Source organism: Monodon monoceros, unplaced genomic scaffold (genome assembly GCF_005190385.1).
Source record: "Monodon monoceros isolate NGI ecotype Baffin Bay Population unplaced genomic scaffold, NGI_Narwhal_1 Super_Scaffold_18, whole genome shotgun sequence".
Classification (NCBI taxonomy): domain Eukaryota; kingdom Metazoa; phylum Chordata; class Mammalia; order Artiodactyla; family Monodontidae; genus Monodon; species Monodon monoceros.
Window position 1 is genome coordinate 137141758 of NW_021703774.1, and position 13337 is coordinate 137155094.

At 38.4% G+C, this 13337-nt stretch overlaps 1 protein-coding gene across 1 annotated transcript in view; it reads right to left on the reverse strand.

The window, feature by feature from the left end:
- The window catches only part of ZYG11A (zyg-11 family member A, cell cycle regulator), a 57667-nt gene that overhangs the window by 34192 nt on the left and 10138 nt on the right, over positions 1-13337 (reverse strand). Inside the window, exon 2 of the mRNA XM_029228113.1 lies at positions 8836-9001. Coding sequence (XP_029083946.1) covers positions 8836-9001 — 166 coding nt within the window. The remainder of the gene's footprint in view (positions 1-8835; positions 9002-13337) is intronic.

Here is a 13337-nt window from a genome sequence, read left to right on the forward strand (position 1 = left end):
ACATGTCAAATCATTGCAGTCAAACAATGGTAAAGTCCAGATTGTAGGACACTTTACAAAACAAATGACCAGTTTCTTTAAAAAAAAAGAAAATAACTGGAAAATCCCAAAATACATGGAGATTAAACAACACACTTCTAAATAACATGAGTCAAAGAAAAAATGTGAAGAGAAACTGAAAAATATTTTGAATTAAATGAAAATGAAAACACAACTTATCAAAATCTATGGGATGCAGCAAAGGCAGTGCTTAGAGGGAAAGTTATAGCCCTGAATGCATATATTAGAAAAGAAAGATCTAAAATCAATAATCTAAGTTCCCATTTTAGGAAACTAGAAAAAGAAGAGCAAATTAAATTCAAAGTAAGCAGAAAAAAAGAAATAAGAATTAGAGCAGAGGGAGTAACATCAGCAACATGGCAGAGTGAAACACTACCGTGGTCTCTCCCCTTCAATCTACAACCAATAAAACATCCATCCACAACGCACATATAAACAGCTCATACAACTCAATATCAAAAAAACAAACAACTCGATTTAAAAATGGGCAAAGACCTGAAAAGACATTTCTCCAACAGGCATATGAAAAGATGCTCAACATCCCTAATTACCAGGTAAATGCAAATGAAAACCACAATGAGATGTCATCTCATACCTGTCAGAATGGCTATCATCAAAAAGAACACAAATAACAAATGTTGGCAAGAATGTGAAGAAAAGGGAACCCTCATATGCTGTTGGGTGGGAATGTAAATTGGTACAGCTACTGTGGAAAACATCATGGAGGTTTCTCAAAAAAATTGAACTACCATATGACCAGCAATTCCACTCCTGGGTATATATCTGAAGAAAAAATGAAAACACTAATCTGAAAAGATACATACATCCCAATGTTCATAGCAGCACTATTTACAACTACCAAGATACAGAAGCAGGGCTTCCCTGGTGGTGCAGTGGTGAAGAATCCGCCTGCCAATGCAGGGGACATGGGTTCAAGCCCTGGTCCAGGAAGATCTCACATGCTGTGGAGCAACTAAGCCCGTGCACCACAACGACTGAGTCTTCACTCTAGAGACCACGAGCCACAACTACTGAAGCCCACGCGCCTAGAGCCTGTGCTCCACAACGAGAAGCCACCACAATGGGAAGCCCATGCACTGCAACAAAGAGTAGCTCCTGCTCTATGCAACCAGAGAAAGCCTGCGCGCAACAACGAACACCCAACACAGCCAAAAATAAATAAATTAAATTAAAAAAAAAAAAAAAAAAAAAGACATGGAAGCAACCAAAGTGTCCATCAACAGATGAATGGATACCAGCCTTACAACAAATGTTAAATGAACTTCTGTAGGCAGGAAACATAAGAGAAAAAGACCTACAAAAACAAACCCAAAATAATTAAGAAAATGGCAACAGGAACATACATAAAGATGAATGGATAAAGAAGGTGTGTATATGTATATGTATGTGTGTGTGTGTGTGTGTGTGTGTGTGTGTGTGTATATAACATTTACATTTATATTACATTTTTATATATAATTTTTATATTTATATATTTTATATATTTATATTTATATAAAATGGAATATCACTCAGCCATAAAAGAGAACAAAATTTGCCCATTTGCAGCAACATGGATGGATTCAGAAAGCATGATGCTAAGTGAAATAAGTCAGACAAAGAAAGAAAGACAAATACTGTATGATATCACTTACATGTGGAACTTAAAAAAATACAACAAACTAGTGAATATAACAGAAAAGAAGAAGACACACAGATATAGAGAACAAACTAGTGATTACCAGTGTGTGTATGTGGGCAATAATAGAGGTAGGGGACTGGGAAGTACAAACTACTGGTGTAAGAAAGGCTACAAAGATGTACTGTACAACACAGTAAATATAGCCAATATTCTGTAATAACCGTAAATGGAACCTTTAAAAATTATATACAAATTTGAAAATTAAAAAAATAAAGAGGATGAATGATGTACCAAAAAAACCCTATTATCAAAATGGCAAGAAATAAGTACTGGCAAGGATGTGGGAACCCTCATATACTGTTAGTGGGAATGTAGATTGGTGCAGTCACTATGGAAAACAGTATGGAGAGTCCCACAAAATTACAAATAAAACTGCCATATAATCTAGCTATCCCACTTCTGGGTAGTTATCCAAAGAATACAAAAACATTAATTCAAAAAGATACATGCACCCCTATGGTCATTGCAGCATTGTTTACAATAACAAAGATATGGAAACAATCTAAGTGCCCATCACAGATGAATGGATAAAGAAGATGCAGAATATATACAATGGAATACTACTCAGCCATTAAAAAAAATGAAATCTTAGCATTTCTGACAACATGGATAGACCTTGACGGTATTATGCTCAGTGAAATTAGTCAGACAGAGAAAGACAAATACTATATAATTTCACTCTTATGTGGAATATAAACAAACAAAATATGAAAAACTAAACCGAACAGAAACATGTAGATAGAAAAAACAGAGTAGTGTTTATCAGACAGGAAGAAGTGGAGGGGAGGGCAAAACAGGTAAAGGGGATCAACTGTATGGTGACAGAGGAAACTAAATTTTTGGTGGTGGGTACACCGTATTTCTATACAGAAGTAGAAATATATTCTGTACATGTAAAACTAATAATGTTATAAACCAACGTTACCTCAGATCAATAAAGGAAAATCAATAAAACCATAAGCTGGTTCTTTGACAAGACCAATAAAATCAGTAAGACTCTAGCCAGACTAAAATAAAGAGACAAATTACTAATATCAGAAATGAGAGAAAGGACATCACTACAGATCTCATGGACATTAAAAGGATATGATGGGGCTTCCCTGGTGGTGCAGTGGTTGAGAGTCCGCCTGCGGATGCAAGGGACACGGGTTCGTGCCCTGGTCCAGGAAGATCCCACATGCTGCGGAGCGGCTGGGCCCGTGAGCCATGGCCGCTGAGCCTGCGCGTCCAGAGCCTGTACTCCACAAGGGGAGAGGCCACAACAGTGAGAGGCCCGCGTACCACAAAAAAAAGGATATGATGGGCTTCCCTGGTGCAGTGGTTGAAAAGCCGCCTGCCAATGCAGGGGACATGGGTTCGAGCCCTGGTCTGGGAAGATCCCACATGCCACGGAGCAGCTAAGCCTGTGCGCCACAACTACTAAGCCTGCACTCTAGGGCCCGCGTGCCTCAACTACTAAGCCCATGCGCCACAACTACTGAGCTTGCACTCTAGAGCCCATGAGCCACAACTACTGAGCCCGCATGCCACAGCTATTGAAGCCTGCGCGCTTGGAGCCCGTGCTCCGCAACAAGAGACGCCACTGCAATGAGAAGCCCGTGTACCGCAACGAAGACCCAATGCAGCCAAAAATAAATAAACTTATTAATTTTTTAAAAGAAGGATATGAAAGGAATACTATGAACAGCTCTATGCCCACAAGTTTGATAACCTAAATTAAATGGACCAAATCCTTGAAAGGCACAATCTACCAAAACTCACACAAAAAGTAATAGACAATGTGAATGGATCTGTATCTATTAAAGAAATTGAATCAATAATTAATAACCTTCCAAAACAAAAAGCACCTGGATGGGTTCACTGGTGAATTCTACCAGGCATTTAAGGAAGAAATTGTACCAGTTCTCTACAATTTCTTTCAGAGCATAGTAGCACAGTGGATACCTCCTAACTCATTCTTTGAGGCCAGCATTACCCTAACACCAGAACCACAGAGCACCTGGGACTTTCCTGGTGGAACAGTGGATAAGACTCCACACTCCCAATGCAGGGGGCCCAGGTTCAATCCCTGGTCAGGGGACTAGATCCCACATGCATGCTGCAACTAAGAGCTTGCAAGCCACAACTAAGGAGTCTGCATGCTGCAACTAAGGAGCCTGCTGCTGCAACTAAGACCTGGTGCAACCAAATAAATAAAAAATAAAATAAAAATAAAAAACAAACCACAGAGCTACTATGAAAGACAACTATAGACCAATATCTCTCATGAACACAGATGCAAAAATCCTCAACAACAACAAAAAAACCTCAACAAAATATTAGCAAATCAAATCCAACAATGTATTTTTTCTTGGGGTGGGGGGGCTGCATTGGGTCTTCGTTGCTGCACACGGGCTTTCTCTAGTTGCAGCGAGCAGGGGCTGCTCTTCATTGCAGTGCGCGGGCTTCTCATTGCAGTGGCTTCTCTTGTTGCAGAGCACAGGCTCTAGGCACGCAGGCTTCAGTAGTTGTGGCAAGAGGGCTAAGTAGTTGTGGCTCATGGGCTCTAGAGCATGGGCTCAGTAGTTGTGGTGCACAGGCTTAGCTGTTCTGTGGCATGTGGGATCTTCCCAGACCAGGGCTCGAACCCGTGTCCCCTGCATTGGCAGACAGATTCTTAACCACTGTGCCACCAGGGAAGTCCCAACAATGTATTTTAAAAGTACATGTATATCCTATTTAGCATGAACAACAAAAAGGATTTAAAAACTATTTTCTATACAGAAAAACTACAAAAGATTGACAGTGAAATAGAAGATTAAAACAATTATAAACCAACTAGATCTAACAGAAATCTACAGAACAACTCACCCAATAATGGCAGAATATATATTCTTCTCAAATGCACTTGGAACAGTCTCCAAAATAGAGCATATATTGGGCCAAAAAACAAATCTCAATAAATTTTATTTTATTTATTTATTTATTTATTTATTTTGCGGTACGCGGGCCTCTCACTGTTGTGGCCCCTCCTGTTGCAGAGCATAGGCTCCAGACACGCAGGCTCAGCGGCCATGGCTCACGGGCCCAGCTGCTCCGCGGCATGTGGGATCCTCCCAGACCGGGGCACGAACCCGTGTCCCCTGCATCGGCAGGCGGACTCTCAACCACTGCGCCACCAGGGAAGCCCTCAATAAATTTTTTAAAACTGAAATAAAACAAAGTATGTTCTCAAAGTACAGTTAAGTGAATTTAAAAATCAATAACAAAGAAATCTGGAAATTCAAAAGTATTTGGAAATTAAACAATATATTCCTCAAAACCCAGTGGGTCAAAGAAGAAATCAAAAGGGAAAAATCAGAAAATAATTTGAGATGAATGAAAAATAAAGACAACATACAAAAACTTACAGGATGCAGCTAAAGCAGTGCTTGAAGGAAATTTATAGCTCTAATTGCATATATTTAAAAAAGAAGCTCTCAAATCAATAACCTAAACTTCTACCTTAAGACACAGGAAAAAGAAAAGCAAACCAAACACAAAATGAGCAGGAGGAAGGAAATAATAAAAATTATAATGAGAATTAATGAAATGGAGGACAGAAAAGAAAGTAAAAAAAAAAAAAAAATCAATGAAATCAAAAGATGGTTTTTGAAAAGATCGACAAAATTGACAAAACTTAGCTCTACTGACCAAGAAAAAAAGAGAACTCAAATTTCTAGAATGAGAATTGAAAGGGACAGAACTACTGACCTTGCAGAAATAAAATGAATTGTAAAGAAATATCATTAACAGACTGTATGCTGATAAATCAGATAATTTAAATAAAATGGATAAGTTCACAGAATAACACAAACTACCAAAGCTACTGAAGAAGAAACAGACAATATGAATAGACCTATAACAAGTAAATAGATTGAATTCATCATCAAAAAACTATCCACATAAAGAGGCCAAGAGGGCTTCACTGTTGAATTCTACCAAACATTTAAAGAAGAATACATACCAATTCTTCACAAACTCCTCTAAAAAAAAAAGAAAGAACACCTCCCAATTCATTGAGGCCAGTTTTATCCTGATGCCAAAAATCCATATAAAGACATCACAAGAACAGAATATCACAGACCAAAATCCTTTTAAATTATGGATGCAAAAATCTTCATCAAATTACCAGCAAACTGAATCTAGTAATAAACAAAAAGATTTATACAATGTGACCAAGTGGGATTTATCCTAGAAAAGCATGGATTAACATCCAAAAGCAAATTAATGTAATACACATTAAAAGAATAAAAAACAAAACCCACGTGAACATTTCAACAAATGCAGAAAAAGCCAACACCTTCTTCCTGGTGAATACATTCAACAAACTAAAATAGAAGGGAACCTCCTCAGCTTGTTAAGGGCAATTATAAAAAACCCAAAGCTAAAATCACTCTTAATGGTAAAAGACTAGATGCTTTCCCCCTAAGATCAGGAAAAGAAAAGGGTGAATGTTTCAATACTTCAACTTTGTATTGGAGGTTCTAGCCAGGGAAGTTGGACAAGAAAATCAAATAAAAGGCATCCAAATTGGAAAGGAAGAAGTAAAACCATTTCCATTTGCAGATGACATGATCTTGTATACAGAAAATTCTAAGAAATCCTTTAAACTATTAGAACACATAAATCAATTCAGCAAGTTTCCAGGGTATATGATTAACATAAAAAATCAATTGTAGGAAAAAAAAAAATCAATTGTAGGGACTTCCCTGGTGGTCCAGAGGTTAAGACTCCGTGCTTTCAATGCAGGGGGCACGGGTTTGATCCCTGGATGGGGAACTAAGATCCTACATGCCGCGTGGCACAGCCTAATAAAAATTTTAAAAATAATTTTAAAAAATCAATTGTATTTCTGTACACTAAAAATGAACAATCCAAAAATGAAATTAAGAAAGCAACTGTGTAACTGCATCAAGAATAAAATACTTAGAAATAAATTTAACAAAGATGTAAACTTATACCCATAAATTAGAAAACATTGTTGAAATAAATTAAAGATCTATTTTAAATAAATAGAAAGCTCTCCCATGCTCATGTATTAAGGATTTCAGATTGTTAAGATGGTAAAACATTGGTGAAAATAACTAAAGATGATCTAAATAAATAGAAAGACATCATATTCATGGATCAGAAGACTTAATGCTGTTAGGATGGCAATAATCCCCAAATTGATAATACGTATTTGATGCAATTCCTATTCAAATCCCAGCTGGACTGTTTGTAGAAATTGACAAGTCAATTCTCAAATTCACATGGAAATATCAGGAACCCAGAATAACCAAAACAATCCTGAAAAAGGTGAACAAAGTTGGAAGACTCACACTTAACAATTTCAAAACTCACTACAAAGCAAACAGTAATCAAGCTACTTGGTACTGACATAAGGATAGACACATCGATCAATGGAATAGAATTGAGAGTACAAAAATAAACCCATACATCTATGGTCAACTGATTTTCAACAAGGATGCCAAGACTATTCAACACAAAAAAAGAACAGCCTTTTTAACAAATAGTGCTGGGACAACTGTATAGCCACATGCAAAATAATGAAGCTGGACCCTTACAGCTCATGCCAAAAATTATTTCAAAATGGACCAAAGTACTAAACATAAGAGTGAAAGCAATGAAACTCTTAAAAGAAAATATAGGTGTAAAATCTTTAGGACTTCACACTGGCTTTGGCAATGGATTCTTAGATATGATACCAAAAGCATAAGCAACAAAAGATAAATTGGACTTCATCAAAATTAAAAACTTTTGTGAGTAAAAGGACACTATCAACAAAGTGAAAAGACAATCTATAGAATGGGAGAAAATAACTGCAAACCATGTTTGATGAGGGACATATCTTACAACTCAATAATAAAAGACAAATAACCTAATAAGAAATAGGCAAAAAATCTGAATAGAGCCTTCTCCAAAGAGAATAAACAAACGACCATCAAGGACATGAAAAAATGCTCAATATAATTAGTCACTAGGGAAATGCAAATCAAAATCACAATAGATGCCACTTCACAGCCACCAGGATGGCTATCAAAAAGTCAGATAACAAGTTTTGGTGAGAATGTGGAGAAATGTGAACTCTTGTAACACTGCTGGTGGGAACATAAAATGGTGCAGCCACTTTGGAAAAGAGTTTGGAAGTTCCTCAGAAAGTTAAACACAGCAATTCCACTCCTGGGTATACACCCAAATCCAGCATTTCCATTTTATCCAGCAATTAATCCAGCAATTCCACTCCTGGGTATACACACAAAAGAAATAAAAACATATGCCCACACACAATTGTGTACACTAATGTTTATAGTAGCATTATTTATAATAGCCAAAATGTAAAAACAACCCAATGTTCATCAACTGAGAAATGAATAAAAAGGGGTATATCAATACAGTGGAATATTATGCAGCCATAAAAATTCAGTCGTGATTGATGTTACACCATGGATGAACCTTGACAATACTATGTTGAGTGAAAGAAGCCAGACACAAGAGGCCACATGTTGAATGATTCCATTTATATTAAATGTTCAGAAAAGGCAAATCCGTACAGGTAGAAAGTAGATTATGACTGCTTAAAATTAGGGTGGAATGGATAAGGAATATACTAAAAAAATAAAAAATAAAAAAATAACTGAATTGTATACTTTAAATGGATGAATTATACAGTACGTGAATTTTATCTCAATAATGTGTTACCCCCCAAAATTTTTCATTAAGAAAAAACTGTCACATCGCAAATTAAACATAGCTCTTTGAAAGCCCCACTACAATAGGAGGTAAAGGAAAAAAATTTAAAGGTTCATATTCACAAAGAAAAGAATGGGAGATGAGACTATAGCAACAGCAGGGCAAGCCTAGATGCAAGACAATTTCCATCAAGGGATCCCAGAAAGATTCGGAGAATCAACCTCCACACAAATAAAATGGGAATAACTTCTATATTTCTCACGGGTTGTTGTGAGGAGCAAAACAGGAATTATATGTGAAAGTGCTTTTCAAATAGTAAAGTGCTATAAAAGTACACTATAAAGGTGCCTTATCATTACCTTGCCAAGTCATGACCCCAACGAATTGATCAGCTAATTCCTGAGGGAAACTCCAATGCTCCGGAAGACAAAGTGTTCCATCAGATCTTTCAGAACACAATTTCTCCAGGTTAGCAACCAGGACGTTCAGGCAGATGTTGACCAAAGAGTAGGGAGACGCCTCCTCCTAGCAAACAAATCCCCAAAGAAATTTGTTAGAACACATCTATAAAAATACAACATAAAAGTGGTCATGCCATACATCAAACTACTTAATGAGGATATCTTAAGATACATTTTCCTCACTCTAATGATTTATATGTAATGAAACTACCTTATTCCAACTATTAACTGAATGGAAGACTTCTATCTGTTGTAGTTTCTGTTGTATCTTTAAAAAAAATTAAGTTCTCTCAACCCTTCACTTATCTCCTGTTCTGTGCCAGCCACTGAAAATACAGGGATGAGTAAGATATAGTTCTAATCCTTTTGGAGCTAACAGTTTAGTGTGGAATACATCCAATAAATCTGACAATTTCATACAACATAAGGGACTAATCAAGCAGAAATCACACGGTCATTCATTCAACAAATTTTATTGAATGATTACTACATGCCAGAGGATAAGAAGGCCTGCCTATTCCCACCCTCATAAGTGTTCACACTGTAAAAGGCTGCTATACCCAGGAGGTTGTAGAAGAATTAGAACTGACAGATGTAAGACATCTTCTCTAAGAGACTAGCATTTGTTCATTCTACAAATATTTGAGGGACTTCCTGGTGGTCCAGTGGCTAGGACTCCATGCTCCCAATGCAGGGGCCCTGGGTTCGATCCCTGGTCAGGGAACTAGATCCCACATGCCTCAACTAAGAGTTCGCATGTTGCAACTACAGATCCCACATGCCGCAACCACGACCCAGTGCAGCCAAATAAATAAATAAATAATTTTTTTAAAATATATATTTGAAAGGTATGGCACTCAGACATGAAGAGAGAGTGATTAGCCAGAGATTGCACTTTTGTCAAAGGTTTCAACGTGCAATACATTCACTGACCTCCACCTCACTTTTAACTGATTAAATTCCCTCCATAGTCCGAAGTATAAATTACTCCTTTACAGATATCCTCAACTCCTTGTTCCCTCTCCTCCATTACACTCTAAGACATTCTCCTGGAAGAACTTCACTATTCACCTTTTTTATGGCAACACCCAGCAGCTAATCATCTGTGAAGAGGGGAAGAGGGGACTTCCCTGGTGGTCCAGTGGTAAAGAATCCACCTTACAATGCAGGAGACCTGGGTTCGATCCCTGGTCGGGGAACTAAGGATTCCACATGCCACGGGGCAATTAAGCCCATGCGCCACAACTACTGAGCTCGCGCACCTCAACTAGAGCCCACGTATCCCAAACTACAGAGCTCACGTGCCCCAAACTACAGAGCCCACACACCCTGGAACCTGCAGGCCACAACTAGATAGAAGCCCGTGCACCACAATGAAAGATCCCACATGCCTCAATGAAGACCCTGCATGCCACAACTAAGACTCAACACAGCCAAAAATAAATAAATAAATATTTTTTAAAAAAGAAGAAGAGGGGAAGAGTCACACAACATAGTATGTCATGGAAAATTCATAAACATTAACTTCAAATGAGCCCTCAGTAGCTGGAAATCCTTCAAGGTCTCTTTAGACAGGGCACTTTCTCACCATCAGGCAAGAATTATTTCATGCCTTCTACTTGTTCCTCAAACCCATTTCATGCTGGTAACAGAATCTGACTCACTTCAGTGAGAAAAACGAAGCCACCTCACCATCAAATTTAGTTCGGAACTGCATGCATCTTTTCCTTGGTCTCCTCTTATACGGAAAACATGTACCTCCTTGCAAAGACCAACACTTCCACGTGTGCTGGCTGGATTTCATCCCTCCTGCCTTGGCCCCTCCTTGTTATTTCTTCATTCATGCACATCTTCAAGCTCTCCTTCTCAAATGGATCATTCTTTTTTTTTTTGGCCAGGCCACACAGCTTGCGGGATCTTAGTTCCCTGAGCAGGGACTGAACCTGAGTCCAGGCAGTGAAAGTACCAAGTCCTAACCTCTGGACCACCAGGGAATTCCCATCAAATGGAACACCCTTTCCCCCCCCCCACCAATAAATTTATTTATTTATTTATTTTTGGCTACGTTGGGTCTTCATTGCTGTGGTGGGCTTTCTCTAGTTGCGGTGAGCGGGAGTTTCTCTTCGTTGCAGTGTGCGGGCTTCTCATTGCGGTGGTTTCTCTTGTTGCAGAGCACAGGCTCTAGGCACACGGGTCTCAGTAGTTGTGGCACACGGGCTTCAGCAGTTGTGGCACGTGGGCTCAGTAGTTGTGGCTCGTGGGTTCTAGAGTGCAGGCTCAGTAGTTGTGGCGCATGGACTTAGTTTCCCTGCAGCATGTGGGATCTTCCAAGACCAGGGCTCGAACCTGTGTCCCCTGCATTGGCAGGCGGATTCTTAACCACTGCGCCACCAGGGAAGCCCCGAATCACTCTTAACATACAATTTATGCTCTATTATTTGCCTTAAAAACAAAAGCCTTCTGTTGACCCCCAAATCCTCTTCAACCATATTTCTTCAGCAAGTTTACTCTGCACGCTGTAATCACTATCCTGTTATTCATTTTTGTGTTTCTTTTAACTGCGGTATAATTTACATATAGCAAAAAAATTACTTTTTGGTGTAGTTAGTTCAACGAGTTTTGCCTGATGCATACAGTCGGGTACCACCACCATAATAAAGATACAGAACAGTTCCATGACCCAGAAATTTTCTAGTGTCCCTTTGCAGACAATCCCTCCCACCAACCCCAAGCAACCACTTATCTTCGTTCTGTCCCCAGTGTTCTGCCTTCTCCAAAATGTCATATAAATAGAATCATTATGTAACTGGGCCTTTTGAATCTGACATCTTTCATTTTGCATAATGCATTTAACAAAGATTCATCTGTGTTGCTGCATGTTTTTGTAATTTGTTCCTTTTTATTGCTGAGAAGCATTCCACTGCAATGAATATACCACAATTTCTTTATTCACCAACTGAAGGGCATTTGGATTACTTGAAGTTTTTGAATAAAGCTGCTATAACTATTCACAAAGTTTTGTGGGAACATAGTTTTCATTTTTCTTGGGTAGTTACCTAAAAATGGGATTCCTGGGTCCCTGGAATTCAACACTTCCTACCTGTTAAGCATGTATTTAACTTTACATAACAAAGTGCTAACCCGTTCTTAGAATGTGACTGTACTATTTTGCATTCCCAAAAGAGCATATGAGAGTTTCAACTGCTCCAAATCCTCGCCACTTCAGAATTCATGTCAGAAAGGAGCCAACGAAGCAAAAAAGTTCCCTGAAACAGTCTCAGCAGACTTTTACTTGGGTCTCATACCCAGAATTGGTTCGTATGCCCATGTGAAAATGGAAATTCTGCTTCCTGTGGGTAATTTCTCTAGATCTATCTTCCAGGTTACTATTTCTTTATTCTGTGGCATTTAGTTCTTCATTGTTGAATTGTTTATTGTTCTTTTTTCATTTTTATTTCATCTTTTATTTCTTTAATAAATTTTAAATACACTTATTTTATACTGTTTCAGTAATACCATTTTCTGAAGTCTCTGGGAATCTGTTATTGATTCTATTGATTTTTTAAAAATTTTTTTTTTAATGTGGACCATTTTTAAAGTCTTTATTAAGTCTGTTACAATATTGCTTCTGCTTTACGTTTTGCTTTTTTGGCTGTGAGGCATGTGGGATCTTAGCTCCCTGACCAGGGACTGAACCTGCACCCCCTGCATTGGAAGGCGAAGTCTTAACCACTGGACCACCAGGGAAGTCCCTCTGTTGACTCTTAATCATAGAGGTTCATGTTTTATAATTTAAGATTGTGAGTTAATTTTTTTTTTTTTTTTTAGGTCACACAGCACGGCATACAGGATCTTAGTTCCCTGACCAGGGATCGAACCCGTGCCCCCTGCATTGGGAGCGCAGAGTCTTAACCACTGGACTGTCAGGGAAGTCCATGAGCTAATCTTTAGTGAGAGTTCACTGTAGACTCCTGTGAAGCCTGGGAAGAAGATATGTCACATCAGAGAGATTATGCTAAATGCTACTTACTTAGGGGCATCACCAGGGGCCATTTTGATAATTTCTCAGCTACACATTTCCTGAACCAAGCTAGAAATGTCAGTTAAAACCCTTAGTCTGTATGAGGACAGACCTGTGATAGCAAATTTTTAGGACATATTTTTCTCACTCAAAATCCAAGCCAAAACTGACAAGCTTCCCTGTTTCCCTTTCCCATAAGCAGATCCGTTTTAGACCTACCATTTCACTGAAGTATGACCAGCCTTTGTTAACCCATGTTTACATATACACATATATATGTATATATTACAGTTCACAGTCTCCATTCAAACTTCCCAACGGCTTTTGGCAAATGTCTAGTCTCTAATCTTTGGTTATTTTAGGGCCTGCTTACAGTGGT